The following is a 27,254-nucleotide window of genomic DNA, read 5'->3' on the forward strand; positions in this document are numbered from 1 at the left end:
ACGTTTGGCTTCAATTAAAAAAGAAAATGACATAACAGAAACAAAATAGTGTTTGTGTGTTCTCCTAGTCACTGTCGTCGTCAGACCAGCCCTGGTCCATCATGTTCATGTCCAGCTTCGCGGCGGTGGCGGCCATATTGATTTTGGTTCCCTGTCGTACGCTGCTGGTCTTAGAAGAGTTCTGATTGGATGTTGTCCGCATGCTCACCTGTACCCCCGACCTCACCCCCTGACCTCTGACCCCTAACTCACTCCTGACCTTATGACTTATGACCCCAACATTAGCCATTTCACCCCTGACCCCTACCACCCCCATGTTCATATTCATATCCATGTCCCCTATCCTCTCTATCCCCCCAATATCATCCAGAGAGAGCATATCCCCAAACCCAACCATACTCCCCCCACTCAGCTCCCTAAACATTGACTGCATCCTCCCTCCCTCCATTGACTGCATCCTCCCTCCCTCCACACTCCCCCCCTCCACCACCCTCTCCTCCTTCGTTACCTCCCTCCATCCCTCTTGTCTCCCAGTCTCCCCCCATCCCCTCTCCTCCCTCTCTGTCTCCCCATCTACCTCTCCAATCCCACCCTGGAACCCCTTTAGCATGATTTGTAGCCTCCCCCCTTCCCCTAGCTCCAGCCGACCCCCTTCTATCCCTCCCTCCGTCCCCCTCTCCTTCTCTCTCTCCCCCCAGGTTACCTCTATCCCTCCATCCCCATCCGCCTCCCCAAGACTGCTTGAGAAGCCCCTAATCATGGACTGGAACCCACCTATCCCCCTGTCTATCCCTCCCTCCATCCCCCTCTCCCTCTCTCCGTTGCTGAGGGTTCTGATAAGGCAGGATATCTTGGCGCTGTTGGACTCCTGAGACTGAGAACGGAAGAACGACTCCGAGCTGATGCCTGATGCTATGGGGGAGAAGAACTGAAAGAGAGAAAGAGATGGGGGGGGGGGGGGGGCAGTTGAACACAACCCAGATGTCATCATTAACCACACTATAAATGTGTTGTTACTCTAGGGATGCTGGGCTTTGACACCATACAACATGACTGTTTCTAATATCTAAATCTCAAATAAGGTTGTAAAACAAATAGAAAATGTTTATGAATGAAGCATCATGGTCTTTGAAACCCGGCAAATATGTAGGTTACTCACAGGGGTGACATTGGACCTCTCCATCAATCTCTCCTCCCACAGTCTCAGTCTTCTCTCCCTCTCCTCTTCTCTCCCTCTCCTCTTCTCTCCCTCCATCCCCATCTTTTATATGTCTCTGGCAAATTATAATGACGATCAATCTCCCTCCACATACCCTCCCCTCGCTCTCGCGCACTCTCTTTCTGTCTGTAGGAACTTTGTGGAGGAGAAGTTGGGGGTGAAGTATACAGAGGGGAGGAAGACAGAGTTTGCTAAGTCCTTCAGAGAGAGTGGACCTGCCTCGCCTGTATTCTTCATCCTGTCTCCTGGAGTAGACCCTCTCAAAGACGTGGAGTCACTGTAATGTAAAGATCACTGTAAATCTGCATGAATATGACACACACACACACACTGAGAATATATTGTTTCCATGGTAACAGGCAGGAAGTTGGGGTTCACCATAGACCTGGGGAAACTCCACAATGTGTCTTTGGGTCAGGGTCAGGAGGCTGTGGCTGAGGTCGCCATGGAGATGGCTGCTAAGGAGGGACACTGGGTCATTTTACAGGTATGGCTATCCTGCTATATACTGTACATAAAACATAATTCATTCATTCATCATTGCATCCATCCATCCTTCCATCCATTCATTGTTTCATTAATCCATTTATTAGTTTGTTCGCGCTTACATTTGTTCATCCATCCATCCATCCATCCATCCATCCATCCATCCATCCATCCATCCATCCATTCATTCATTCATTCATTCATTCATTCATTCATTCATTCATTCATTCATTCATTCATTCATTCATTCATTCATTCATTCATTCATTCATTCATTCATTCATCTCTGTCAGAATATCCACCTGGTGGCTCGCTGGCTGGGGTCGTTGGAGAAGCTTCTGGAACGCTGCTGTGAGGGCAGTCACCAGGACTACAGAGTGTTTATGAGTGCTGAGCCTGCCCCCACACCACAGGAGCACATCATCCCTCAGGTACACACACACACACATACACACACATGCATTTATAATAACACGGTGTGTTTTCCTAATTTAAAAGTGTGTTTGTTCTCCTCTCCTCACTCAGGGAATCCTGGAGAATGCCATCAAGATCACCAACGAGCCTCCCACTGGCATGCATGCCAACCTTCATGCTGCTCTGGACAACTTCGACCAGGTACAGGAATGTGTATATTAATGTATGTCTGTCCACTGGTGTTAGGGATGGGCAATTGAAATTATTGTTCAAAATAATCTCATCAAATGTTTGATTCACACTTTATAATAATGTCCAGTAATAGATCATTTATAAGGCTATTATAAACAGTTCTCACTATTTACTAATTGCTGTTTCTACATTTGCAAATGTTAGTAAGCTATACATAGTTATTTATAAACTTTCAAATGAATTATTGGATAATTTATTAGATGTTTAATATAGACCCTTATAAAACATTTACTAATCATTAGTAAAGTACAGTGGTGTAAAGTAACTAAGTAAAAATACTTTGAAGTACTACTTTGAGGTATCTGTACTTTACTTGAGTTTTTATATTTTTTACAACTTTTACTTCTACTTGACTCCATTCTGAAATAAAATATGTGCTCGTTACATTTCTAATGCTCAGGCAGGACAGCAAAACGGTCAAATTCATGTACTTATTAAGAAAAATGCATCCCTACTGCCTCTGATCTGGTTTGTAAAAGATTGTTGAACTGTGTCCCTGGATTCCCATAAATAAATAAAAATAAAGGCAATTAGCATAATATAAGGAATTTGATATATAGCCTTTGCTTTCACTTTTGATACTTAAGTACATTTAAAACCAGATACTTTTAGACTTTTACTGAAGTAGTATTTTACTGGGTGACTTTCACTTTTACTTGAGTCATTTTCTTTACTTTTACTCAAGTTTTACTGAATTGGGTACTTTTTCCACCACTGGTAAAGTATTATCTCCACCAAGATCTCAAAATGACATGGAAAATATCAATTGTAAAATAATAAGGACACAACACTGGATGTTTAAGAGAATATATATAGCATTTTATTCCAAAACAGTCACACTGTTCGTTCAAGTTCATCAGAACCAATGGTCCTCAAACGAACCCCTGTCCCCCAGAACTGTCCAGTCCTGTGCTTGCTGTGGGGGAACATGGGTGTTCACTTCACAGTCTAAAGCGGCAGGGTTGCAGCTTGTCTGTTCAACCATGATCTGAGCACTAGCCCACTCACACAAGGGTGTCTCCTTCCCTCCCGTGGTAGAAAGTGCACATCTCACACAGTCAGAACAGTAGGCTGGTAGGCTGCAGCCTGTGTGATGTGAGCACTAGCACAGTCACTCGTGTGCCTCCAATCCTCCCGTGGTAGGCAGTGCACACGTCAGACAGTCAGATGGTACAGTAGATAGTAAGCTACAGCCTCAGTCCTCTACACATTCATATCTACTGATTTGTGTTCTCTTTCAAGCCAAATTAACCCTCATATTAACCCTTAAAATCTATAAATCATATTTTCCCATCAAAGCTCACCCTCTACCCATTCCCTGAACCAATCCTCCTCCCTCCCATTTTGAAATGTCAGGCTATAGTAGGCCCCTCCCCTCCCCTGGCCCCTCTACCCTAGGTCCCTCACTGAGTGCTGTACACACCGCTGAGCAGGCGGCTCTTCTTCTCCTCCTTCTGGCTCTCGTTCTTCAGGTCAGCAAACATCTGGGAGAAGAAGTTAGGGTCTGTGTTCATCTGGAGCATCTTACCACTCATCAGCTTGGTGATGGACATGCAGCGGATCCAGAAGGTCTGCCTGCAGGTCTCCACCAGGAAGGGTCTCAGGGGGTAGGAGATCTCGTTGCCCATGTAGGAGCAGGTCATGTAGAGGCAAGTAAGCAGCACGGCATGCAGCTCATGCAAGGTGGCCACCTCGGAGGAGACCGCCTCGCGGCACAGCATGTAGAGGAAGACCACCATGGCCGGGTTGATGCAGCTCTGGTCCTGATAGCGGTTGTCCAGCAGATAACGGTCAACCACCCGCAGCCACAGCTCCGGGTCCATGGAAGACATGTCCTGGATCAGGTAGCAGCGCCGGCACAGGAACTCACCCAGGCAACGCAGCAGCTCGCCGGTTGTAGCGTGGACCATCACCGGCCTCTTGGGCGTGTCGAGGTCCTGGACGATCACCGTCTGGAGCGTGTCGGGGGCCGTGATGGAGTTGGTCAAGGGGGCCTTGTCGACCGACGAGGCAGCGTTGTTGGAGCTGTTGGCGATGGCTGGAGTGCTCTGGTACTGGGTGGACAGCTTGTCACAGGATTGAGACTTCTCCAGGGTGAGGGTGGACAAGTTGGAGGAGGACTGAGACTTCTCCAGGTTCTCATTACTCAGATGGGCGATGTTGTTTTGGTTGGTGTTCTCGTGGTCCTGCTTCTTCTTGGAGCCCTTCTTCTTCACAATCCGCCTCCATGGCGAGTAGCGCTTCAGGGTCTTGTCTTTGCCGCTCTTACGGGTCTGGACTTCAAAGAAGTGGCCCACCGTGTCCGGCCCATATTTGAAGTGGACTGCCTTCTCGCGGAGTGAGATAGACATTGGTCTATAGTGCCTGTGGAAAACAAAATGCTTCAATATTAGCAAAATGAAATGCATGGCATCAGTTCAGTAGGCCTATCTAGCTCAGCTATGGGTGTCTCCCAGATGGCAACCTATTCCCTATATAGTGCACTGCTTTTTACTAAGGCCTATAGGAGTCTGGTCAAAGTAGTTCAATATATAGGAAATATGGTTCCATGTGGGACATAATCTAAATCAAAGAGTATTAAGCATAGACATTAGGGTTATGTGTTCATAAACATGAGCAATATAACATTTCAAAGCAAAACAAAAATATTACTCACTGATTTCAAGTTGATATGTGAAAAATTGTAAAGATAATTCAATATTTTCTTCGTTAATTGAAAGGTAAAGACGGGTTGTCCAGGTGCTTTGAGTTCAAGGCTGTTATGATTTTGAACATCGGAATTGTCCAAGGTTCTGAAATCGAGTGTTCTGAAATTGTGTGTCCCCGTCGTAATAAAGAAGCATGTCATAGAGGCGATTTTGTGAAAGATTAAGTTTGATGTTGGCAAAAATAAATAAATAAATAAATAAATAAAGTCAGATTTTCGCCATGATAGAATTTGCCTCATATTTGCTATAGCCTAGCTCAATACGTTGAAAACGAAATAATCTTTGAGTGACTGCTACGCTACAGCGTTATATTTCTGGCCTCAATGGATGAATAACATGTATCTGCGAGTGTTTTGCATGGATCTCAATGGTCTGTCAAATTAAATGGGCACCTCTGTCAGGTGCGCGCTTATCTCGTTCACCACCAGACTCTTCTTACCCCTAAAGGGTGCGTTAGTCATTTCACTTTAGCAATCTACTCCGATAATGAGCATTTAGCCTAGGGACAAATAGGTGCTCGCCTATAATCGCTATTTGAAGTGGAGAGCATACAGGCCTACTTCTATGTCAGGACTGACTGAAGGACTAGCTTAAAATGCGTTATAGAAGTAGGCTAAATAGCCTTTTCGTGTAAAACGCAACATAAGAACCAGCAGTAGCTCAAATAAAAACGTCTAAAACTACACTCCAAAGTTATAAAAAAAGATATACCGTACCAGTTAAAGGTTTGGACACACCTACTCATTCAAGGGATTTTCTACATTGTAGAATAATAGTGAATACATCAAAACTATGAAATAACACATATGGAATCATGTAGTAACCAAAAAAGTATTAAACACATAAAAATATATTTTATATTTGAGATTCTTCAAACACCGCTCTTGCTGCTGGTGATTCTCAGATCCACCTCTAGGCAGACGACACCATTTTGTATACATCTGGCCCTTCATTGGACACTGTGTTAACAAACCTCCAAACGAGCTTCAATGCCATACAACACAACTTCCGTAGCCTCCAACTGCTCTTAAACACAAGTAAAATTAAATGCATGCTCTTCACCCACCCAAAGCCCCATATACTACCCACCACTGCGACCTGTATGCTCTTGTTGGCTGGTCCACACTACATATTCGTTGGCAAACCCACTGGCTCCAGGCCATCTATAAATCACTTCTAGGCAAATCCCCTCCTTATCTTAGCTTATCCTAATCTCTGAAGCTGGAGACTTATCTAACTTATCTAACTTTAAGCATCAGTTGTCAGACCACCTTACTGATCACTGCACCTGTACACAGCCCTTCTGAAATTAGCCCACCCAACTACCTCATCCCCATATTGTTATTTATTTTGCTAATTTACACCCCAGTATCTCTATTTGCACATTATCTCTTGTACATCTATCATTCCAGTGTTAATACTAATTGTAATTATTTTGCACTATGGCCTATTTATTGCCTTACCTCCATAACTTTCTACATTTGCACACACTGTATATATTTTCTGTAGTATTTTAGACTTTATGTTTTGTTTTACCCCATATGTAACTCTGTGTTGTTGTTTTTATTGCACTGCTTTGCTTTATCTTGGCCAGGTGGCAGTTGTAAATGAGAACTTGTTCTCAACTGGCTTACCTGGTTAAATAAAGGTGAAATTAAAAAATTAAAAAATCAGTTGCCTTGATGACAGCTTTGCACACTACTGGCTTCACCTAGAATGCTTTTCCAACAGTCTTGAAGGAGTTCCCACATATGCTGAGCACCTGTTGGCTGCTTTTCCTTCACTCTGTGGTCCGACTCATCCCAAACCATCTCAATTGGGTTGAGGTCGGGGGATTGTGGAGGCAAGGTCATCTGATGCAGCACTCTCATTCGTGGTAAAATAGTCCTTCCACAGGCTGGAGGTGTGTTGGTTCATTGTCCTGTTGAAAAACAAATTATAGTTCCACTAAGCCCAAACCAGATGGGATGGTGTATCGCTGCAGAATGTTGCGGTAGCCATGCTGGTTAAGTGTGCCTTGAATTCTAAATAAATCACAGACAGTGTCACCAGCAAAGCACCCCCACACCATAACACCTCCTCCTACATGCTTTACGGTGGGAAATACACATGCGGAGATCATCCGTTCACCCACACCACGTCTCACAAAGACACGGCAGTTGGAACCATACATCTCCAATTTGGACTCCAGACCAAAGGACACATTTCCATCGGTCTAATGTCCACTGCTCGTGTTTCTTTGCCCAAGCAAGTCTCTTCTAATTATTGGTGTCCTTTAGTAGTGCTTTCTTTGCAGCAAATCGACCACGAAGGCCTGATTCACACAGTCTCCTCTGAACAGTTGATGTTGCGATGTGTCTGTTACTTGAACTCTGTGAAGCATTTATTTGGTCTGCAATTTCTGAGGCTGGTAACTCTATTTAACTTATCCTCTGCAGCAGAGGTAACTCTGGGTCTTCCATTCCTGTGGCAGTCCTCATGAGAGCCAGTTTCATCATAGCACTTGATGGTTTTTGCGACTGCACTTGAAGAAACTTTCAAAGTTGTTGAAGTTTTCCGTATTGACTGACCTTCATGTCTTAAAGTAATGATGGACTGTCATTTCTCTTTGATTATTTGAGCTGTTCTTGCCATAATATGGACTTGGTCTTTTATCAAATAGGGCTATCTTCTGTATACCACCCCTACCTTGTCACAACACAACTGATTGGCTCAAACACATTAAGAAGGGAAGAAATTCCACAAATTAACTTTTAAGAAGGCACAGCTGTTAATTGAAATGCATTCCAGATGACTACCCCATGAAGCTGATTGAGAGAATGCCAAGAGTGTGCAAAGCTGTCAAGGCAAAGGGTGGTTTCTTTGAAGAATCTCAAATAAACAAATCAAAATATATTTTATAACACTTTTTTGGTTACTACATGATTCCATATGTGTTATTTCATAGTTTTGATGTCTTCACTATTATTCTACAATGTAGAAAATAGTAAAAATAAAGAAAAACCCTGGAATGAGTAGGTGTGTCCAAACTTTTGACTGGAACTGTGTATATATATATATATATCATGGTATATCCTTGTGTGCAAGAATGTGTTGAGAATCGAAATACTTACAACAGTTGATCCAATTCTAGCCTAAGCTCGGTTTGAATATTCAAGTACCTCCCCATCCCTAACTGCTGTCCTAATACAGTTGAAGTCGGAAGTTTACATACACCTTAGCCAAATACATTTAAACTAAGTTTTTCACAATTCCTGACATTTAATCCTAGTAAAAATTCCCTGTTTTAGGTCAGTTAGGATCACCACTTTATTTTAAGAATGTCAGAATAATTGTAGAGAGAATGATTTATTTCAGCTTTTATTTCTTTCATCACATTCCCAGTGGGTCAAAAGTTTACATACACTCAATTAGTATTTGGTAGCATTGCCTTTAAATTGTTTAATTTGGGTCAAACATTTCGGGTAGCCTTCCACATGCTTCCCACAATAAGTTGGGTGAATTTTGGCCCATTCCTCCTGACAGAGCTGGTGTAACTGAGTCAGGTTTGTAGGCCTCCTTTCTCGCACACGTGTTTTCAGTTCTGCCCACACATTTTCTATAGGATTGATGTCAGGGCTTTGTGATGGCCACTCCAATACCTTGACTTTGTTGTCCTTAAGCCATTTTGCCACAACTTTGTAAGTACGCTTGGGGTCATTGTCCATTTGGAAGACTCATTTGTGACCAAACTTAAACTTCCTGACTGATGTCTTGAGATGTTGCTTCAATATATCCACATAATTTTCCTTCCTCATGATGCCATCTATTTTGTGAAGTGCACCAGTCCCTCCTGCAGCAAAGCACCCCCACAGCATGATGCTGCCACCTCCGTGCTTCACGGTTGGGATGGTGTTCTTCGGCTTGCAAGGTCCCCCTTTTTCCTACAAACATAACGATGGTCATTATGGCCAAACAGTTCTATTTTTGTTTCATCAGACCAGAGGACATTTCTCAAAAAGTACAATCTTTGTCCCCATGTGCAGTTGCAAACCATAGTCTGGGTTTTTTATGGCGGTTTTGGAGCAGTGGCTTCTTCCTTGCTGCGCGGCCTTTAAGGTTATGTCGATATAGGACTCGTTTTACTGTGGATATAGATACTTTTGTACCTGTTTCCTCCAGCATCTTGACAAGGTCCTTTGCTGTTGTTCTGGGATTAATTTGCACTTTTCGCACCAAAGTACATTCATCTCTAGGAGACAAAACGCGTCTTCTTCCTGAGCGGTATGACAGCTGCGTGGTCCCATGGTGTTTATACTTGCATACTATTGTTTGTACAGATGAACGTGGCACCTTTAGGCATTTGGAAATTGCTCCCAAGGATGAACCAGACTTGTGGAGGTCTATAATTTTTATTCTGAGGTCTTGGCTGATTTCCTTTGATTTTCCCACGATGTCAAGCAAAGAGGCACTGAGTTTGAAGGTAGGCCTTGAAATACATCAACAGGTACACCTCCAATTGACTCAAATGATGTCAATTAGCCTATCAGAAGCTTCTAAAGCCATGACATCATTTTCTGGAATTTTCCAAGCTGTTTAAAGGCACAGTCAACTTAGTATATCTAAACTTCTGACCCACTGGAATTGTGATACAGTGAATTATAAGTGAAATAATCTGTCTGTAAACAATTGTTGGAAAAATTACTTGTGTCATGCACATATTAGAAGTCCTAACCGACTTGCCAAAACTATAGTTTGTTAAAAGGAAATGGGAGTGGTTGAAAACTAGTTTTAATGTCTCCAACCTAAGTGTATGTAAACTTCCGACTTCAACTGTATATTATCAATATCTCACAAACTCCTTCCACAACCACCCTCGCTCTCTCTCTCTCGCTCTCTCTCTGTCTTTCTCTCTGTAGGACATATTGGATCAGTGCAGTAGAGAGCAGGAGTTTAAGACCATCCTGTTCTCTCTGTGTTATTTTCATGCCTGTGTGGCTGAGAGGCGTAAGTTCGGTCCTCAGGGTTGGAACAGGAAATACCCCTTTAACACTGGAGACCTCACCATCTCTGTCAACGTGCTCTGCAACTACCTGGAGGCCAACTCACAGGTCACTGTTTACCGTGTTATAGTGATCAGGATGGTGATGATCATGACTGTATTGATGATTGATGATGTTTATATTGATGATGATGATGAGTCATTGTTCATGTATTTTGTGTGTGCGTGTGTGTGCTTGCGCATGTTTAGGTGCCGTGGGAGGACTTGCGCTATCTGTTTGGAGAGATCATGTATGGAGGTCACATCACAGACGACTGGGACAGAAGACTCTGTAGAACCTACCTGGAGGAATATATGCAGCCCAACCAGGTGTGTGTGTGTGTTACGATTGTGATGATAGTGTTAAAAATAAACCTACACCCTTTCCATCCTGTTTCCCACCAGTTTGACAGGAAGTTGGCTCTGGCTCCGGGCTTTGTGGTTCCCTCCAACCTGGACTACCAGGGTTACCATGGTTATGTAGATGAGATGCTGCCCCATGAGAGCCCGGTGCATTATGGACTACACCCCAACGCAGAGATAGAGTTTCTGACGGTGACCTCTGATAACCTCTTCCACACACTGCTGGAGCTGCAGTCACCTGATTCTGTGATGGGAGAGGGGGCTTCACAGACCGTAGAGGAGAAGGTGTGTGTGAGAGACACACACACACACACACCAGGCATATTCATAACAGACACACTCATAGCAGACACACACATACAGCGGACCCACACACACTCATCCCTCATCCTCCCTGCAGGTGAAGACCATCCTAGACGAGGTGTTGGAGAAGCTTCCAGAAGAGTACAACATGTCAGACATCACGTCTAAGACTGCTGAGAGATCACCATACATCCTGGTCTGCTTCCAGGAGTGTGAACGTATGAACACGCTCATCTACGAGATACGACGCTCACTCAAAGAGCTGGACCTGGGGCTGAAGGTGGGTTAGGGGCTAGGGGTCAGCTGGGAAATTAGACTAGGACTGATAGATGACATAAGGGTTAATTGGTAGTTGTCTCTCATAACAGTGATGTTTTTTTCTCCTTCAAGGGTGAGCTGGCCATCTCCTCAGAGATGGAGGAGATCCAGTCAGCTCTGTTCTTTGATAACGTCCCAGACACCTGGACCAAACTGGCCTACCCCTCCACTTACAGCCTGGCCCAGTGGTGAGTCACTGTGTGTACTCTCCCACTGTCCCAACGTGTACTTAAGATGATGTGTTGCTATGTGTGTGTGTGTTTACCAGGTATAATGACGTGTTGCTGCGCTGTAGAGAGCTGGACAGCTGGACACAGGACCTGGCTCTGCCCACCGTCGTCTGGCTGTCTGGACTCTTTAACCCACAGTCCTTCTTAACAGGTAACATACACGCACATCCCCCTACACACTTACAAACAACATACCCAACCGACTTATGTTGTAACTGTCAGTTGCCTCTTGGTATTCTCTGTTCAGTGGAATGATTTGCTCAACTACCCTCTCTCCCTCCAGCGGTGATGCAGTCTCTGGCTCGTAAGAATGAATGGCCGTTAGATAAGATGAACCTGACTGTGGATGTGACTAAGAAATTTAAGGAAGAGTTCAACCAGCCTGCCAGAGAGGGAGCATACGTATACGGACTATACATGGAAGGTATACACTCCTGTCCTTCTCATGAACACATACATCCTAGTTCATTTATCTTCATTTTTCCCTCTTTGTCCCATAGGTGCAAGATGGGACACTCAGGGTGGGGTGATCACTGAGGCTCGTCTGAAGGAGTTAACCCCCTCCATGCCAGTCATCTCAGTCCGAGCCGTACCTAACGACAGACAGGAGACGCGTAACATCTATGAGTGTCCCCTGTACAAGACCAAGCTGAGAGGAACCACTTATGTCTGGACCTTCAGCCTCAAGACCAGAGAGAGACCAGCCAAGTGGGTACTGGCTGGGGTGGCACTGCTGCTCAGTGTGTGAGCTGTCAGGGTAGGAACTCTGCTTGTGAGATAAATGAGGTGAAGGTGGAGAAGGATGAGGGGCCTGATGCTCTACAAGACTGTTGGTTAAAAAGGGCTTTTTTGAGGTTGGAAAGAGGCAAGGTAGTTTTTTCTTTAGTTATTCGTAGGGTGTGTATTTTCTGCATTATGTTGCTAAGTGTGAGAAAAGTTATTTTATGTAAAATACGCATGTTTTACTACATATCCCTCAAGCCAGGTTTCATGCTGCTATTGAAATATAAAAGGAATTTGTATAGTACTGTTTTAGCACCTGAAAGCTATATGTAAATGTATAAAGCTATATTACGTTTTTTCATATGAATTAGTATGAATATATCTGTATTTTTCTGAATTTATTGAAAAACAATACAGTACAAGCTGCAAAATAGTTTCACACATTTGATCACAGTAAGAACCCATTACTTCAAAGCTTATTATTTTGAACAAATCAACTGTATCGTCTAACAAGTGTACAAATCTAAAAGCAGAAAACATTGGATGGTACCCTTTACCTAGTCCTAGCATCTAAAAATGAGTGGTGTTCAAGTGCTCTATGGTCTATGTAACACTTGTTAATATGGCACATCAGTTACATGTCACTTTAAAAGCTTCAATAGACTAGGGCCCGGTTTCCCAAAAGCATCCTAAGGCTAAGTTCATTGTTAGAACTTTATGGATGAACTTAGCCTTAGGATGCTTTTGGGAAACCGGGCCCAGAACAACATGACAGTTAGCAGGAGGAAATCCACACTGCTCATAATTCTTCACTATTATCCCCTACAGTCCTCACACACAGGGGCGTGTATACGTTTGGCTTCAATTAAAAAAGAAAATGACATAACAGAAACAAAATAGTGTTTGTGTGTTCTCCTAGTCACTGTCGTCGTCAGACCAGCCCAGGTCCATCATGTTCATGTCCAGCGTCGCGGCGGTGGCGGCCATATTGATTTTGGTTCCCTGTCGTACGCAGCAGGTCTTAGAAGAGTTCTGATTGGATGTTGTCCGCATGCTCACCTGTACCCCCGACCTCACCCCCTGACCTCTGACCCCTAACTCACTCCTGACCTTATGACTTATGACCCCAACATTAGCCATGTCACCCCTGACCCCTACCACCCCCATGTTCATATTCATATCCATGTCCCCTATCCTCTCTATCCCCCCAATATCATCCAGAGAGAGCATATCCCCAAACCCAACCATACTCCCCCCACTCAGCTCCCTAAACATTGACTGCATCCTCCCTCCCTCCACACTCCCCCCCTCCACCAACCTCTCCTCCTTCGTTACCTCCCTCCATCCCTCTTGTCTCCCAGTCTCCCCCCATCCCCTCTCCTCCCTCTCTGTCTCCCCATCTACCTCTCCAATCCCACCCTGGAACCCCTTTAGCATGATTTGTAGCCTCCCCCCTTCGCCTAGCTCCAGCCGACCCCCTTCTATCCCTCCCTCCGTCCCCCTCTCCTTCTCTCTCTCCCCCCAGGTTACCTCTATCCCTCCATCCCCATCCGCCTCCCCAAGACTGCTTGAGAAGCCCCTAATCATGGACTGGAACCCACCTATCCCCCTGTCTATCCCTCCCTCCATCCCCCTCTCCCTCTCTCCGTTGCTGAGGGTTCTGATAAGGCAGGATATCTTGGCGCTGTTGGACTCCTGAGACTGAGAACGGAAGAATGACTCCGAGCTGATGCCTGATGCTATGGGGGAGAAGAACTGAAAGAGAGAAAGAGATGGGGGGGCAGTTGAACACAACCCAGATGTCATCATTAACCACACTATAAATGTGTTGTTACTCTAGGGATGCGGGGCTTTGACACCATACAACATGACTGTTTCTAATATCTAAATCTCAAATAAGGTTGTAAAACAAATAGAAAATGTTTATGAATGAAGCATCATGGTCTTTGAAACCCGGCAAATATGTAGGCTACTCACAGGGGTGACATTGGACCTCTCCATCAATCTCTCCTCCCACAGTCTCAGTCTTCTCTCCCTCTCCTCTTCTCTCCCTCTCCTCTTCTCTCCCTCCATCCCCATCTTTTATATGTCTCTGGCAAATTATAATGACGATCAATCTCCCTCCACATACCCTCCCCTCGCTCTCGCGCACTCTCTTTCTGTCTGTAGGAACTTTGTGGAGGAGAAGTTGGGGGTGAAGTATACAGAGGGGAGGAAGACAGAGTTTGCTAGGTCCTTCAGAGAGAGTGGACCTGCCTCGCCTGTATTCTTCATCCTGTCTCCTGGAGTAGACCCTCTCAAAGACGTGGAGTCACTGGGTAACACTAAGACAACTAATTTTGTAATGTAAAGATCACTGTAAATCTGCATGAATATGACACATTTACATTTACGTCATTTAGCACACACACACACACTGAGAAAATAGTGTTTCCATGGTAACAGGCAGGAAGTTGGGGTTCACCATAGACCTGGGGAAACTCCACAATGTGTCTTTGGGTCAGGGTCAGGAGGCTGTGGCTGAGGTCGCCATGGAGATGGCTGCTAAGGAGGGACACTGGGTCATTTTACAGGTATGGCTATCCTGCTATATACTGTACATAAAACATAATTCATTCATTCATCATTGCATCCATCCATCCTTCCATCCATTCATTGTTTCATTAATCCATTTATTAGTTTGTTCGCGCTTACAATTGTTCATCCATCCATCCATTCATCCATTCATTCATTCATTCATTCAGTCATTCATTCATTCATCTCTGTCAGAATATCCACCTGGTGGCTCGCTGGCTGGGGTCGTTGGAGAAGCTTCTGGAACGCTGCTGTGAGGGCAGTCACCAGGACTACAGAGTGTTTATGAGTGCTGAGCCTGCCCCCACACCACAGGAACACATCATCCCTCAGGTACACACACACACACATACACACACATGCATTTATAATAACACGGTGTGTTTTCCTAATTTAAAAGTGTGTTTGTTCTCCTCTCCTCACTCAGGGCATCCTGGAGAATGCCATCAAGATCACCAACGAGCCTCCCACTGGCATGCATGCCAACCTTCATGCTGCTCTGGACAACTTCGACCAGGTACAGGAATGTGCATATTAATGTATGTCTGTCCACTGGTGTTAGGGATGGGCAATTGAAATTATTGTTCAAAATAATATCATCAAATGTTTGATTCACACTTTATAATAATGTCCAGTAATAGATCATTTATAAGGCTATTATAAACAGTTCTCACTATTTACTAATTGCTGTTTCTACATTTGCAAATGTTAGTAAGCTATACATAGTTATTTATAAACTTTCAAATGAATTATTGGATAATTTATTAGATGTTTAATATAGACCCTTATAAAACATTTACTAATCATTAGTAAAGTACAGTGGTGTAAAGTAACTAAGTAAAAATACTTTGAAGTACTACTTTGAGGTATCTGTACTTTACTTGAGTTTTTATATTTTTTACAACTTTTACTTCTACTTGACTACATTCTGAAATAAAATATGTGCTTGTTACATTTCTAATGCTTATTCAGGACAGCAAAACGGTCAAATTCATGTACTTATTAAGAAAAATGCATCCCTACTGCCTCTGATCTGGTTTGTAAAAGATTGTTGAACTGTGTCCCTGGATTCCCATAAATAAATAAAAATAAAGGCAATTAGCATAATATAAGGAATTTGATATATAGCCTTTGCTTTCACTTTTGATACTTAAGTACATTTAAAACCAGATACTTTTAGACTTTTACTGAAGTAGTATTTTACTGGGTGACTTTCACTTTTACTTGAGTCATTTTCTTTACTTTTACTCAAGTTTTACTGAATTGGGTACCTTTTCCACCACTGGTAAAGTATTATCTCCACCAAGATCTCAAAATGACATGGAAAATATCAATTGTAAAATAATAAGGACACAACACTGGATGTTTAAGAGAATATATATAGCATTTTATTCCAAAACAGTCACACTGTTCGTTCAAGTTCATCAGAACCAATGGTCCTCAAACGAACCCCTGTCCCCCAGAACTGTCCAGTCCTGTGCTTGCTGTGGGGGAACATGGGTGTTCACTTCACAGTCTAAAGCGGCAGGGTTGCAGCTTGTCTGTTCAACCATGATCTGAGCACTAGCCCACTCACACAAGGGTGCCTCCTTCCCTCCCGTGGTAGAAAGTGCACATCTCACACAGTCAGAACAGTAGGCTGGTAGGCTGCAGCCTGTGTGATGTGAGCACTAGCACAGTCACTCGTGTGCCTCCAATCCTCCCGTGGTAGGCAGTGCACACGTCAGACAGTCAGATGGTACAGTAGATAGTAAGCTACAGCCTCAGTCCTCTACACATTCATATCTACCGATTTGTGTTCTCTTTCAAGCCAAATTAACCCTCATATTAACCCTTAAAATCTATAAATCATATTTTCCCATCAAAGCTCACCCTCTACCCATTCCCTGAACCAATCCTCCTCCCTCCCATTTCGAAATGTCAGGCTATAGTAGGCCCCTCCCCTCCCCTGGCCCCTCTACCCTAGGTCCCTCACTGAGTGCTGTACACACCGCTGAGCAGGCGGCTCTTCTTCTCCTCCTTCTGGCTCTCGTTCTTCAGGTCAGCAAACATCTGGGAGAAGAAGTTAGGGTCTGTGTTCATCTGGAGCATCTTACCACTCATCAGCTTGGTGATGGACATGCAGCGGATCCAGAAGGTCTGCCTGCAGGTCTCCACCAGGAAGGGTCTCAGGGGGTAGGAGATCTGGTTGCCAATGTAGGAGCAGGTCGTGTAGAGGCAGGTAAGCAGCACGGCTTGCAGCTCATGCAAGGTGGCCACCTCGGAGGAGACCGCCTCGCGGCACAGCATGTAGAGGAAGACCACCATGGCCGGGTTGATGCAGCTCTGGTTCTGATAGCAGTTGTCCAGCAGATAACGGTCAACCACCCGCAGCCACAGCTCCGGGTCCATGGAAGACATGTCCTGGATCAGGTAGCAGCGCCGGCACAGGAACTCACCCAGGCAGCGCAGCAGCTCGCCGGTTGTAGCATGGACCATCACCAGCCTCTTGGGCGTGTCGAGGTCCTGGACGATCACCGTCTGGGGCGTGTCGGGGGCCGTGTTGGAGTTGGTCAAGGGGGCCTTCTCGACCGACGAGGCGGCGTTGTTGGAGCTGTTGGCGATGGCTGGAGTGCTCTGGTACTGGGTGGACAGCTTGTCACAGGATTGAGACTTCTCCAGGGTGAGGGTGGACAAGTTGGAGGAGGACTGAGACTTCTCCAGGTTCTCGTTACTCAGATGGGCGATGTTGTTTTGGTTGGTGTTCTCGTGGGCCTGCACCTTCTTGGAGCCCTTCTTCTTCACAATCCACCTCCATGGCGAGTAGCGCTTCAGGGTCTTGTCTTTGCCGCTCTTACGGGTCTGGACTTCAAAGAAGTGGCCCACCGTGTCCGGCCCATCTTTGAAGTGGACTGCCTTCTCGCGGAGTGAGATAGACATTGCGGATCCCATGGTCAATAGTGCCTGTGGAAAACAAAATGCTTCAATATTAGCAAAATGAAATGCATGGCATCAGTTCAGTAGGCCTATCTAGCTCAGCTCTGGGTGTCTCCCAGATGGCAACCTATTCCCTATATAGTGCACTGCTTTTTACCAAGGCCTATAGGAGTCTGGTCAAAGTAGTGCAATATATAGGAAATAGGGTTCCATGTGGGACATAATCTAAATCAAAGAGTATTAAGCATAGACATTAGGGTTATGTGTTCATAAACATGAGCAATATAACATTTCAAAGCAAAACAAAAATATTACTCACTGATTTCAAGTTGATATGTGAAAAATTGTAAAGATAATTCAATATTTTCTTCGTTAATTGAAAGGTAAAGACGGGTTGTCCAGGTGCTTTGAGTTCAAGGCTGTTATGGTTGTGAACATCGGAATTGTCCAAGGTTCTGAAATCGAGCGTTCTGAAATTGTGTGTCCCCGTCGTAATAAAGAGGCATGTCATAGAGGCGATTTTGTGAAAGATTAAGTTTGATGTTGGCAAAAATAAATAAATAACACAAATAAAGAAAGTCAGATTTTCGCCATGATAGAATTTGCCTCATATTTGCTATAGCCTAGCTCAATACGTTGATAACGAAATAATCTTTGAGTGACTGCTACGCTACAGCGTTATATTTCTGGCCTCAATGGATGAATAACATGTATCTGCGAGTGTTTTGCATGGATCTCAATGGTCTGTCAAATTAAATTGGCACCTCTGTCAGGTGCGCGCTTATCTCGTTCACCACCAGACTCTTCTTCCCCCTAAAGGGTGCGTTAGTCATTTCACTTTAGCAATCTACTCCGATAATGAGCATTTAGCCTAGGGACAAATAGGTGCTCGCCTATAATCGCTATTTGAAGTGGGGAGCATACAGGCCTACTTCTATGTCAGGACTGACTGAAGGACTAGCTTAAAATGCGTTATAGAAGTAGGCTAAATAGCCTTTTCGTGTAAAACGCAACATAAGAACCAGCAGTAGCTCAAATAAAAACGTCTAAAACTACACTCCAAAGTTATAAAAAAGATATACCGTACCAGTTAAAGGTTTGGACACACCTACTCATTCAAGGGTTTTTCTACATTGTAGAATAATAGTGAAGACATCAAAACTATGAAATAACACATATGGAATCATGTAGTAACCAAAAAAGTATTAAACACATAAAAATATATTTTATATTTGAGATTCTTCAAACACCGCTCATGCTGCTGGTGATTCTCAGATCCACCTCTAGGCAGACGACACCATTTTGTATACATCTGGCCCTTCATTGGACACTGTGTTAACAAACCTCCAAACGAGCTTCAATGCCATACAACACAACTTCCGTAGCCTCCAACTGCTCTTAAACACAAGTAAAATGAAATGCATGCTCTTCACCCGCCCAAAGTCCCATATACTACCCACCACTGCGACCTGTATGCTCTTGTTGGCTGGTCCACACTACATATTCGTTGCCAAACCCACTGGCTCCAGGCCATCTATAAATCACTTCTAGGCAAATCCCCTCCTTATCTTAGCTTATCCTAATCTCTGAAGCTGGAGACACTTATCTAACTTCAAGCATCAGTTGTCAGACCACCTTACTGATCACTGCACCTGTACACAGCCCATCTGAAATTAGCCCACCCAACTACCTCATCCCCATATTGTTATTTATTTTGCTAATTTACACCCCAGTATCTCTATTTGCACATTATCTCTTGTACATCTATCATTCCAGTGTTAATACTAATTGTAATTATTTTGCACTATGGCCTATTTATTGCCTTACCTCCATAACTTTCTACATTTGCACACACTGTATATATTTTCTGTAGTATTTTTGACTTTATGTTTTGTTTTACCCCATATGTAACTCTGTGTTGTTGTTTTTATTGCACTGCTTTGCTTTATCTTGGCCAGGTGGCAGTTGTAAATGACAACTTGTTCTCAACAGGAAGGCCCTCAAAATTGTCAAAGACTCCAGCCACCCAAGTCATAGACTGTTCTCTCTGCTACCGCACGGCAAGCGGTACCGGAGTGCCAAGTCTAGGTCCAAAAGACTTCTCAACAGCTTCTACCCCCAAGCCATAAGACTCCTGAACAGCTAATCATGGCTACCCGGACTATTTGCACTGCCCCCCCACCCCATCCTTTTTACGCTGCTGCTACTCTGTTAAGTAAGTACTTATGCATAGTCACTTTAACTCTACCCACATGTACATATTACCTCAACTACCTCAACTAGCCGGTGCCCCCGCACATTGACTCTGCAACGGTACCCCCCTGTATATATAGCCTCCCTACTGTCACTTTATTTTACTGTATATATAGCCTCCCTACTGTCACTTTATTTTACTTCTGCTCTTTTTTTCTCAACACTTTTTTTGTTGTTGTTTTATTCTTACTTTTTTTGTTTAAAATAAATGCAATGTTGGTTAAGGGCTGTAAGTAAGCATTTCACTGTAATGTCTGCACCTGTTGTATTCGGCGCATGTGACCAATACAATTTGATTTGATTTGATTTGATTTGAACTGGCTTACCTGGTTAAATAAAGGTTAAATAAAAAAATAAAAAAATCAGTTGCCTTGATGACAGCTTTGCACACTACTGGCTTCACCTAGAATGCTTTTCCAACAGTCTTGAAGGAGTTCCCACATATGCTGAGCACCTGTTGGCTGCTTTTCCTTCACTCTGTGGTCCGACTCATCCCAAACCATCTCAATTGGGTTGAGGTCGGGGGATTGTGGAGGCAAGGTCATCTGATGCAGCACTCTCATTCGTGGTAAAATAGTCCTTCTACAGGCTGGAGGTGTGTTGGTTCATTGTCCTGTTGAAAAACAAATTATAGTTCCACTAAGCCCAAACCAGATGGGATGGTGTATCGCTGCAGAATGTTGCGGTAGCCATGCTGGTTAAGTGTGCCTTGAATTCTAAATAAATCACAGACAGTGTCACCAGCAAAGCACCCCCACACCATAACACCTCCTCCTACATGCTTTACGGTGGGAAATACACATGCGGAGATCATCCGTTCACCCACACCACGTCTCACAAAGACACGGCAGTTGGAACCATACATCTCCAATTTGGACTCCAGACCAAAGGACACATTTCCATCGGTCTAATGTCCACTGCTCGTGTTTCTTTGCCCAAGCAAGTCTCTTCTAATTATTGGTGTCCTTTAGTAGTGCTTTCTTTGCAGCAAATCCACGAAGACCACGAAGGCCTGATTCACACAGTCTCCTCTGAACAGTTGATGTTGAGATGTGTCTGTTACTTGAACTCTGTGAAGCATTTATTTGGTCTGCAATTTCTGAGGCTGGTAACTCTATTTAACATATCCTCTGCAGCAGAGGTAACTCTGGGTCTTCCATTCCTGTGGTAGTCCTCATGAGAGCCAGTTTCATCATAGCACTTTATGGTTTTTGCGACTGCACTTGAAGAAACTTTCAAAGTTGTTGAAGTTTTCCGTATTGACTGACCTTCATGTCTTAAAGTAATGATGGACTGTCATTTCTCTTTGATTATTTGAGCTGTTCTTGCCATAATATGGACTTGGTCTTTTATCAAATAGGGCTATCTTACATTTTAGTCATTTAGCAGACACTCTTATCCAGCGTGACTTACAGTTAGTGAATACATCTTTTTTTTTTATACTGGCCCCCCGTGGGAATCGAACCCACAACCCTGGCGTTGCAAACGCCACGCTCTATCAACTGAGGTACATCCCTGCCGGCCATTCCCTCTCCTACCCTGGATGACGCTGGGCCAATTGTGCGCCGCCCATGAGTCTCCCGGTCGCGGCCGGCTGCGACAGAGGCTGGATTCGAACCAGGATCTCCAGTGGCACAGTTAGCACTGCGATGCAGTGCCTTAGACCACTGCGCCACTCAGGAGTACATCTTCTGTATACCACCCCTACCTTGTCACAACACAACTGATTGGCTCAAACATATTAAGAAGGGATGAAATTCCACAAATTAACTTTTAAGAAGGCACAGCTGTTAATTTAAATGCATTCCAGATGACTACCCCATGACGCTGATTGAGAGAATGCCAAGAGTGTGCAAAGCTGTCAAGGCAAAGGGTGGTTTCTTTGAATAATCTTAAAATTAACAAATCAAAATATATTTTATAACACTTTTTTGGTTACTACATGATTCCATATGTGTTATTTCATAGTTTTGATGTCTTCACTATTATTCTACAATGTAGAAAATAGTAAAAATAAAGAAAAACCCTGGAATGAGTAGGTGTGTCCAAACTTTTGACTGGAACTGTGTATATATATATATATCATGGTATATCCTTGTGTGCAAGAATGTCTTAAGAATCGAAATACTTACAACAGTTGATCCAATTCTAGCCTAAGCTCGGTTTGAATATTCAAGTACCTCCCCATCCCTAACTGCTGTCCTAATACAGTTGAAGTCGGAAGTTTACATACACCTTAGCCAAATACATTTAAACTAAGTTTTTCACAATTCCTGACATTTAATCCTAGTAAGAATTCCCTGTTTTAGGTCAGTTAGGATCACCACTTTATTTTAAGAATGTCAGAATAATTGTAGAGAGAATGATTTATTTCAGCTTTTATTTCTTTCATCACATTCCCAGTGGGTCAGAAGTTTACATACACTCAATTAGTATTTGGTAGCATTGCCTTTAAATAGTTTAATTTGGGTCAAACATTTCGGGTAGCCTTCCACATGCTTCCCACTATAAGTTGGGTGAATTTTGGCCCATTCCTCCTGATAGAGCTGGTGTAACTGAGTCAGGTTTGTAGGCCTCCTTGCTCGCACACGCTTTTTCAGTTCTGCCCACACATTTTCTATAGGATTGATGTCAGGGCTTTGTGATGGCCACTCCAATACCTTGACTTTGTTGTCCTTAAGCCATTTTGCCACAACTTTGTAAGTACGCTTGGGGTCATTGTCCATTTGGAAGACTCATTTGTGACCAAACTTTAACTTCCTGACTGATGTCTTGAGATGTTGCTTCAATATATCCACATAATTTTCCTTCCTCATGATGCCATCTATTTTGTGAAGTGCACCAGTCCCTCCTGCAGCAAAGCACCCCCACAGCATGATGCTGCCACCTCCGTGCTTCACTTTTGGGATGGTGTTCTTCGGCTTGCAAGGTCCCCCTTTTTCCTCCAAACATAACGATGGTCATTATGGCCAAACTGTTCTATTTTTGTTTCATCAGACCAGAGGACATTTCTCAAAAAGTACAATCTTTGTCCCCATGTGCAGTTGCAAACCATAGTCTGGGTTTTTTATGGCGGTTTTGGAGCAGTGGCTTCTTCCTTGCTGCGCGGCCTTTAAGGTTATGTCGATATAGGACTCGTTTTACTGTGGATATAGATACTTTTGTACCTGTTTCCTCCAGCATCTTCACAAGGTCCTTTGCTGTTGTTCTGGGATTGATTTGCACTTTTCACACCAAAGTACATGCATCTCTAGGAGACAAAACGCGTCTTCTTCCTGAGCGGTATGACAGCTGCGTGGTCCCATGGTGTTTATACTTGCGTACTATTGTTTGTACAGATGAACGTGGCACCTTTAGGCATTTGTAAATTGCTCCCAAGGATGAACCAGACTTGTGGAGGTCTATAATTTTTATTCTGAGGTCTTGGCTGATTTCCTTTGATTTTCCCACGATGTCAAGCAAAGAGGCACTGAGTTTGAAGGTAGGCCTTGAAATACATCAACAGGTACACCTCCAATTGACTCAAATGATGTCAATTAGCCTATCAGATGCTTCTAAAGCCATGACATCATTTTCTGGAATTTTCCAAGCTGTTTAAAGGCACAGTCAACTTAGTATATGTAAACTTCTGACCCACTGTAATTGTGATACAGTGAATTATAAGTGAAATAATCTGTCTGTAAACAATTGTTGGAAAAATTACTTGTGTCATGCACATATTAGAAGTCCTAACCGACTTGCCAAAACTATAGTTTGTTAAAAGGAAATGGGAGTGGTTGAAAAACTAGTTTTAATGTCTCCAACCTAAGTGTATGTAAACTTCCGACTTCAACTGTATATTATCAATATCTCACAAACTCCTTCCACAACCACCCTCGCTCTCTCTCTCTCGCTCTCTCTCTCTCTCTCTGTCTATCTCTCTGTAGGACATATTGGATCAGTGCAGTAGAGAGCAGGAGTTTAAGACCATCCTGTTCTCTCTGTGTTATTTTCATGCCTGTGTGGCTGAGAGGCGTAAGTTCGGACCTCAGGGTTGGAACAGGAAATACCCCTTTAACACTGGAGACCTCACCATCTCTGTCAACATGCTCTACAACTACCTGGAGGCCAACTCACAGGTCACTGTTTACCGTGTTAGTGATCAGGATGGTGATGATCATGACTGTATTGATGATGATGATGAGTCATTGTTCATGTATTTTGTGTGTGCGTGTGTGTGCTTGCGCATGTTTAGGTGCCGTGGGAGGACTTGCGCTATCTGTTTGGAGAGATCATGTATGGAGGTCACATCACAGACGACTGGGACAGAAGACTCTGTAGAACCTACCTGGAGGAATATATGCAGCCCAACCAGGTGTGTGTGTGTGTTACGATTGTGATGATAGTGTTAAAAATAAACCTACACCCTTTCCATCCTGTTTCCCACCAGTTTGACAGGAAGTTGGCTCTGGCTCCGGGCTTTGTGGTTCCCTCCAACCTGGACTACCATGGTTATTACATTTACATTTTAGTCATTTAGCAGACGCTCTTATCCAGAGCGACTTACAGTTAGTGAATACATAATTTTTTTTATACTGGCCCCCCATGGGAATTGAACCCACAACCCTGGCGTTGCAAACGCCATGCTCTATCAACTGAGCTACATCCCTGCCGGCCATTCCCTCCCCTACCCTGGACGACGCTGGGCCAATTGTGCGCCGCCCATGAGTCTCCCGGTCGCGGCCGGCTGCGACAGAGCCTGGATTCGAACCAGGATCTCTAGTGGCACAGTTAGCACTGCGATGCAGTGCCTTAGACCACTGCGCCACTCAGGAGATGAGATGAGATGCTGCCCCACGAGAGCCCGGTGCATTATGGACTACACCCCAACGCAGAGATATAGTTTCTGACGGTGACCTCTGATAACCTCTTCCACACACTGCTGGAGCTGCAGTCACCTGATTCTGTGATGGGAGAGGGGGCTTCACAGACCGTAGAGGAGAAGGTGTGTGTGAGAGACACACACACACACACACCAGGCATATTCATAACAGACACACTCATAGCAGACACACACATACAGCGGACCCACACACACTCATCCCTCATCCTCCCTGCAGGTGAAGACCATCCTAGACGAGGTGTTGGAGAAGCTTCCAGAAGAGTACAACATGTCAGACATCACGTCTAAGACTGCTGAGAGATCACCATACATCCTGGTCTGCTTCCAGGAGTGTGAACGTATGAACACGCTCATCTACGAGATACGACGCTCACTCAAAGAGCTGGACCTGGGGCTGAAGGTGGGTTAGGGGCTAGGGGTCAGCTGGGAAATTAGACTAGGACTGATAGATGACATAAGGGTGAATTGGTAGTTGTCTCTCATAACAGTGATGTTTTTTTCTCCTTCAAGGGTGAGCTGGCTATCTCCTCAGAGATGGAGCAGATCCAGTCAGCTCTGTTCTTTGATAACGTCCCAGACACCTGGACCAAACTGGCCTACCCCTCCACTTACAGCCTGGCCCAGTGGTGAGTCACTGTGTGTACTCTCCCACTGTCCCAACGTGTACTTAAGATGATGTGTTGCTATGTGTGTGTGTGCTTATCAGGTATAATGACGTGTTGCTGCGCTGTAGAGAGCTGGACAGCTGGACACAGGACCTGGCTCTGCCCACCGTCGTCTGGCTGTCTGGACTCTTTAACCCACAGTCCTTCTTAACAGGTAACATACACGCACATCCCCCTACACACTTACAAACAACATACCCAACCGACTTATGTTGTAACTCTCAGTTGCCTCTTGGTATTCTCTATTCAGTGGAATTATTTGCTCAACTACCCTCTCTCCCTCCAGCGGTGATGCAGTCTCTGGCTCGTAAGAATGAGTGGCCGTTAGATAAGATGAACCTGACTGTGGATGTGACTAAGAAATTTAAGGAAGAGTTCAACCAGCCTGCCAGAGAGGGAGCATACGTATACGGACTGTACATGGAAGGTATACACTCCTCTCCTTCTCATGAACACATACATCCTAGTTCATTTATCTTCATTTTTCCCTCTTTGTCCCATAGGTGCAAGATGGGACACTCAGGGTGGGGTGATCACTGAGGCTCGTCTGAAGGAGTTAACCCCCTCCATGCCAGTCATCTCAGTCCGAGCCGTACCTAACGACAGACAGGAGACGCGTAACATCTATGAGTGTCCCCTGTACAAGACCAAGCTGAGAGGAACCACTTATGTCTGGACCTTCAGCCTCAAGACCAGAGAGAGACCAGCCAAGTGGGTACTGGCTGGGGTGGCACTGCTGCTCAGTGTGTGAGCTGTCAGGGTAGGAACTCTGCTTGTGAGAGAAATGAGGTGAAGGTGGAGAAGGATGAGGGGCCTGATGCTCTACAAGACTGTTGGTTAAAAGGGGCTTTTTTGAGGGTGGAAAGAGGCAAGGTAGTTTTTTCTTTAGTTATTCGTAGGGTGTGTATTTTCTGCATTATGTTGCTAAGTGTGAGAAAAGTTATTTTATGTAAAATACGCATGTTTTACTACATATCCCTCAAACCAGGTTTCATGCTGCTATTGAAATATAAAAGGAATTTGTATAGTACTGTTTTAGCACCTGAAAGCTATATGAAAATGTATAAAGCTATATTAAGGTTTTTTTATATGAATTAGTATGAATATATCTGTATTTTTCTGAATTTATTGAAAAACAATACAGTACAAGCTGCAAAATAGTTTCACACATTTAATCACAGTAAGAACCCATTACTTCAAAGCTTATTATTTTGAACAAATCAACTGTATCGTCTAACAAGTGTACAAATCTAAAAGCAGAAAACATTGGAATGTACCCTTTACCTAGTCCTAGCATCTAAAAAGGAGTGGTGTTCAAGTGCTCTATGGTCTATGTAACACTTGTTAATATGGCACATCAGTTACATGTCACTTTAAAAGCTTCAATAGACTAGGGCCCGGTTTCCCAAAAGCATCCTAAGGCTAAGTTCATTGTTAGAACTTTATGGATGAACTTAGCCTTAGGATGCTTTTGGGAAGCCGGGCCCAGAACAACATGACTGTTAGCAGGAGGAAATCCACACTGCTCATAATTCTTCACTATTATCCCATACAGTCCTCACACACAGGGGCGTGTATACTTTTGGCTTCAATTAAAAAAGAAAATGACATAACAGAAACAAAATAGTGTTTGTGTGTTCTCCTAGTCACTGTCGTCGTCAGACCAGCCCAGGTCCATCATGTTCATGTCCAGCGTCGCGGCGGTGGCGGCCATATTGATTTTGGTTCCCTGTCGTACGCTGCAGGTCTTAGAAGAGTTCTGATTGGATGTTGTCCGCATGCTCACCTGTACCCCCGACCTCACCCCCTGACCTCTGACCCCTAACTCACTCCTGACCTTATGACTTATGACCCCAACATTAGCCATGTCACCCCTGACCCCTACCACCCCCATGTTCATATTCATATCCATGTCCCCTATCCTCTCT

The 27,254-nt window shown here is 44.1% G+C and overlaps 4 protein-coding genes across 4 annotated transcripts; 2 read left to right on the plus strand and 2 right to left on the minus strand.

Annotated features, from left to right (window-relative positions):
• Positions 1–1,268: 1,268 nt before the first annotated feature.
• On the plus strand, positions 1,269–12,063 carry LOC311146966 (dynein axonemal heavy chain 11-like; the record flags this gene model as incomplete). Its single annotated transcript, XM_084183577.1, has 12 exons — positions 1,269–1,498; positions 1,577–1,706; positions 1,999–2,136; positions 2,231–2,320; positions 9,978–10,169; positions 10,310–10,429; positions 10,505–10,747; positions 10,863–11,045; positions 11,156–11,271; positions 11,352–11,464; positions 11,597–11,737; positions 11,814–12,063. 12 exons carry the CDS (start codon positions 1,269–1,271, stop codon positions 12,059–12,061), a joined length of 1,944 nt encoding a protein of 647 aa, XP_084039703.1. The 3' UTR covers positions 12,062–12,063.
• On the minus strand, positions 3,767–4,722 carry LOC311146229 (cyclin-dependent kinase 5 activator 1-like; the record flags this gene model as incomplete). Its single annotated transcript, XM_084182736.1, has 1 exon — positions 3,767–4,722. The coding sequence occupies one exon, from the start codon at positions 4,720–4,722 to the stop codon at positions 3,775–3,777; it is 948 nt and encodes a 315-aa protein (XP_084038862.1). The 3' UTR covers positions 3,767–3,774.
• Positions 12,064–14,122: 2,059 nt separating the features above from the next.
• Positions 14,123–26,193, plus strand: LOC311146967 (dynein axonemal heavy chain 11-like; the record flags this gene model as incomplete). Its single annotated transcript, XM_084183578.1, has 12 exons — positions 14,123–14,354; positions 14,482–14,609; positions 14,806–14,943; positions 15,038–15,127; positions 23,706–23,897; positions 24,014–24,133; positions 24,209–24,289; positions 24,879–25,061; positions 25,172–25,287; positions 25,368–25,480; positions 25,613–25,753; positions 25,830–26,193. The coding sequence occupies 12 exons, from the start codon at positions 14,123–14,125 to the stop codon at positions 26,075–26,077; spliced, it is 1,782 nt and encodes a 593-aa protein (XP_084039704.1). The 3' UTR covers positions 26,078–26,193.
• LOC311146641 (cyclin-dependent kinase 5 activator 1-like) lies at positions 16,578–17,541 on the minus strand (the record flags this gene model as incomplete). The annotated part of the gene is made up of 1 exon (XM_084183171.1): positions 16,578–17,541. The coding sequence occupies one exon, from the start codon at positions 17,539–17,541 to the stop codon at positions 16,582–16,584; it is 960 nt and encodes a 319-aa protein (XP_084039297.1). The 3' UTR covers positions 16,578–16,581.
• Positions 26,194–27,254: the final 1,061 nt, after the last annotated feature.

The sequence above is a fragment of the Coregonus lavaretus genome (genome assembly GCF_964263955.1).
Source record: "Coregonus lavaretus genome assembly, chromosome: 19".
NCBI classification, from domain to species: domain Eukaryota; kingdom Metazoa; phylum Chordata; class Actinopteri; order Salmoniformes; family Salmonidae; genus Coregonus; species Coregonus lavaretus.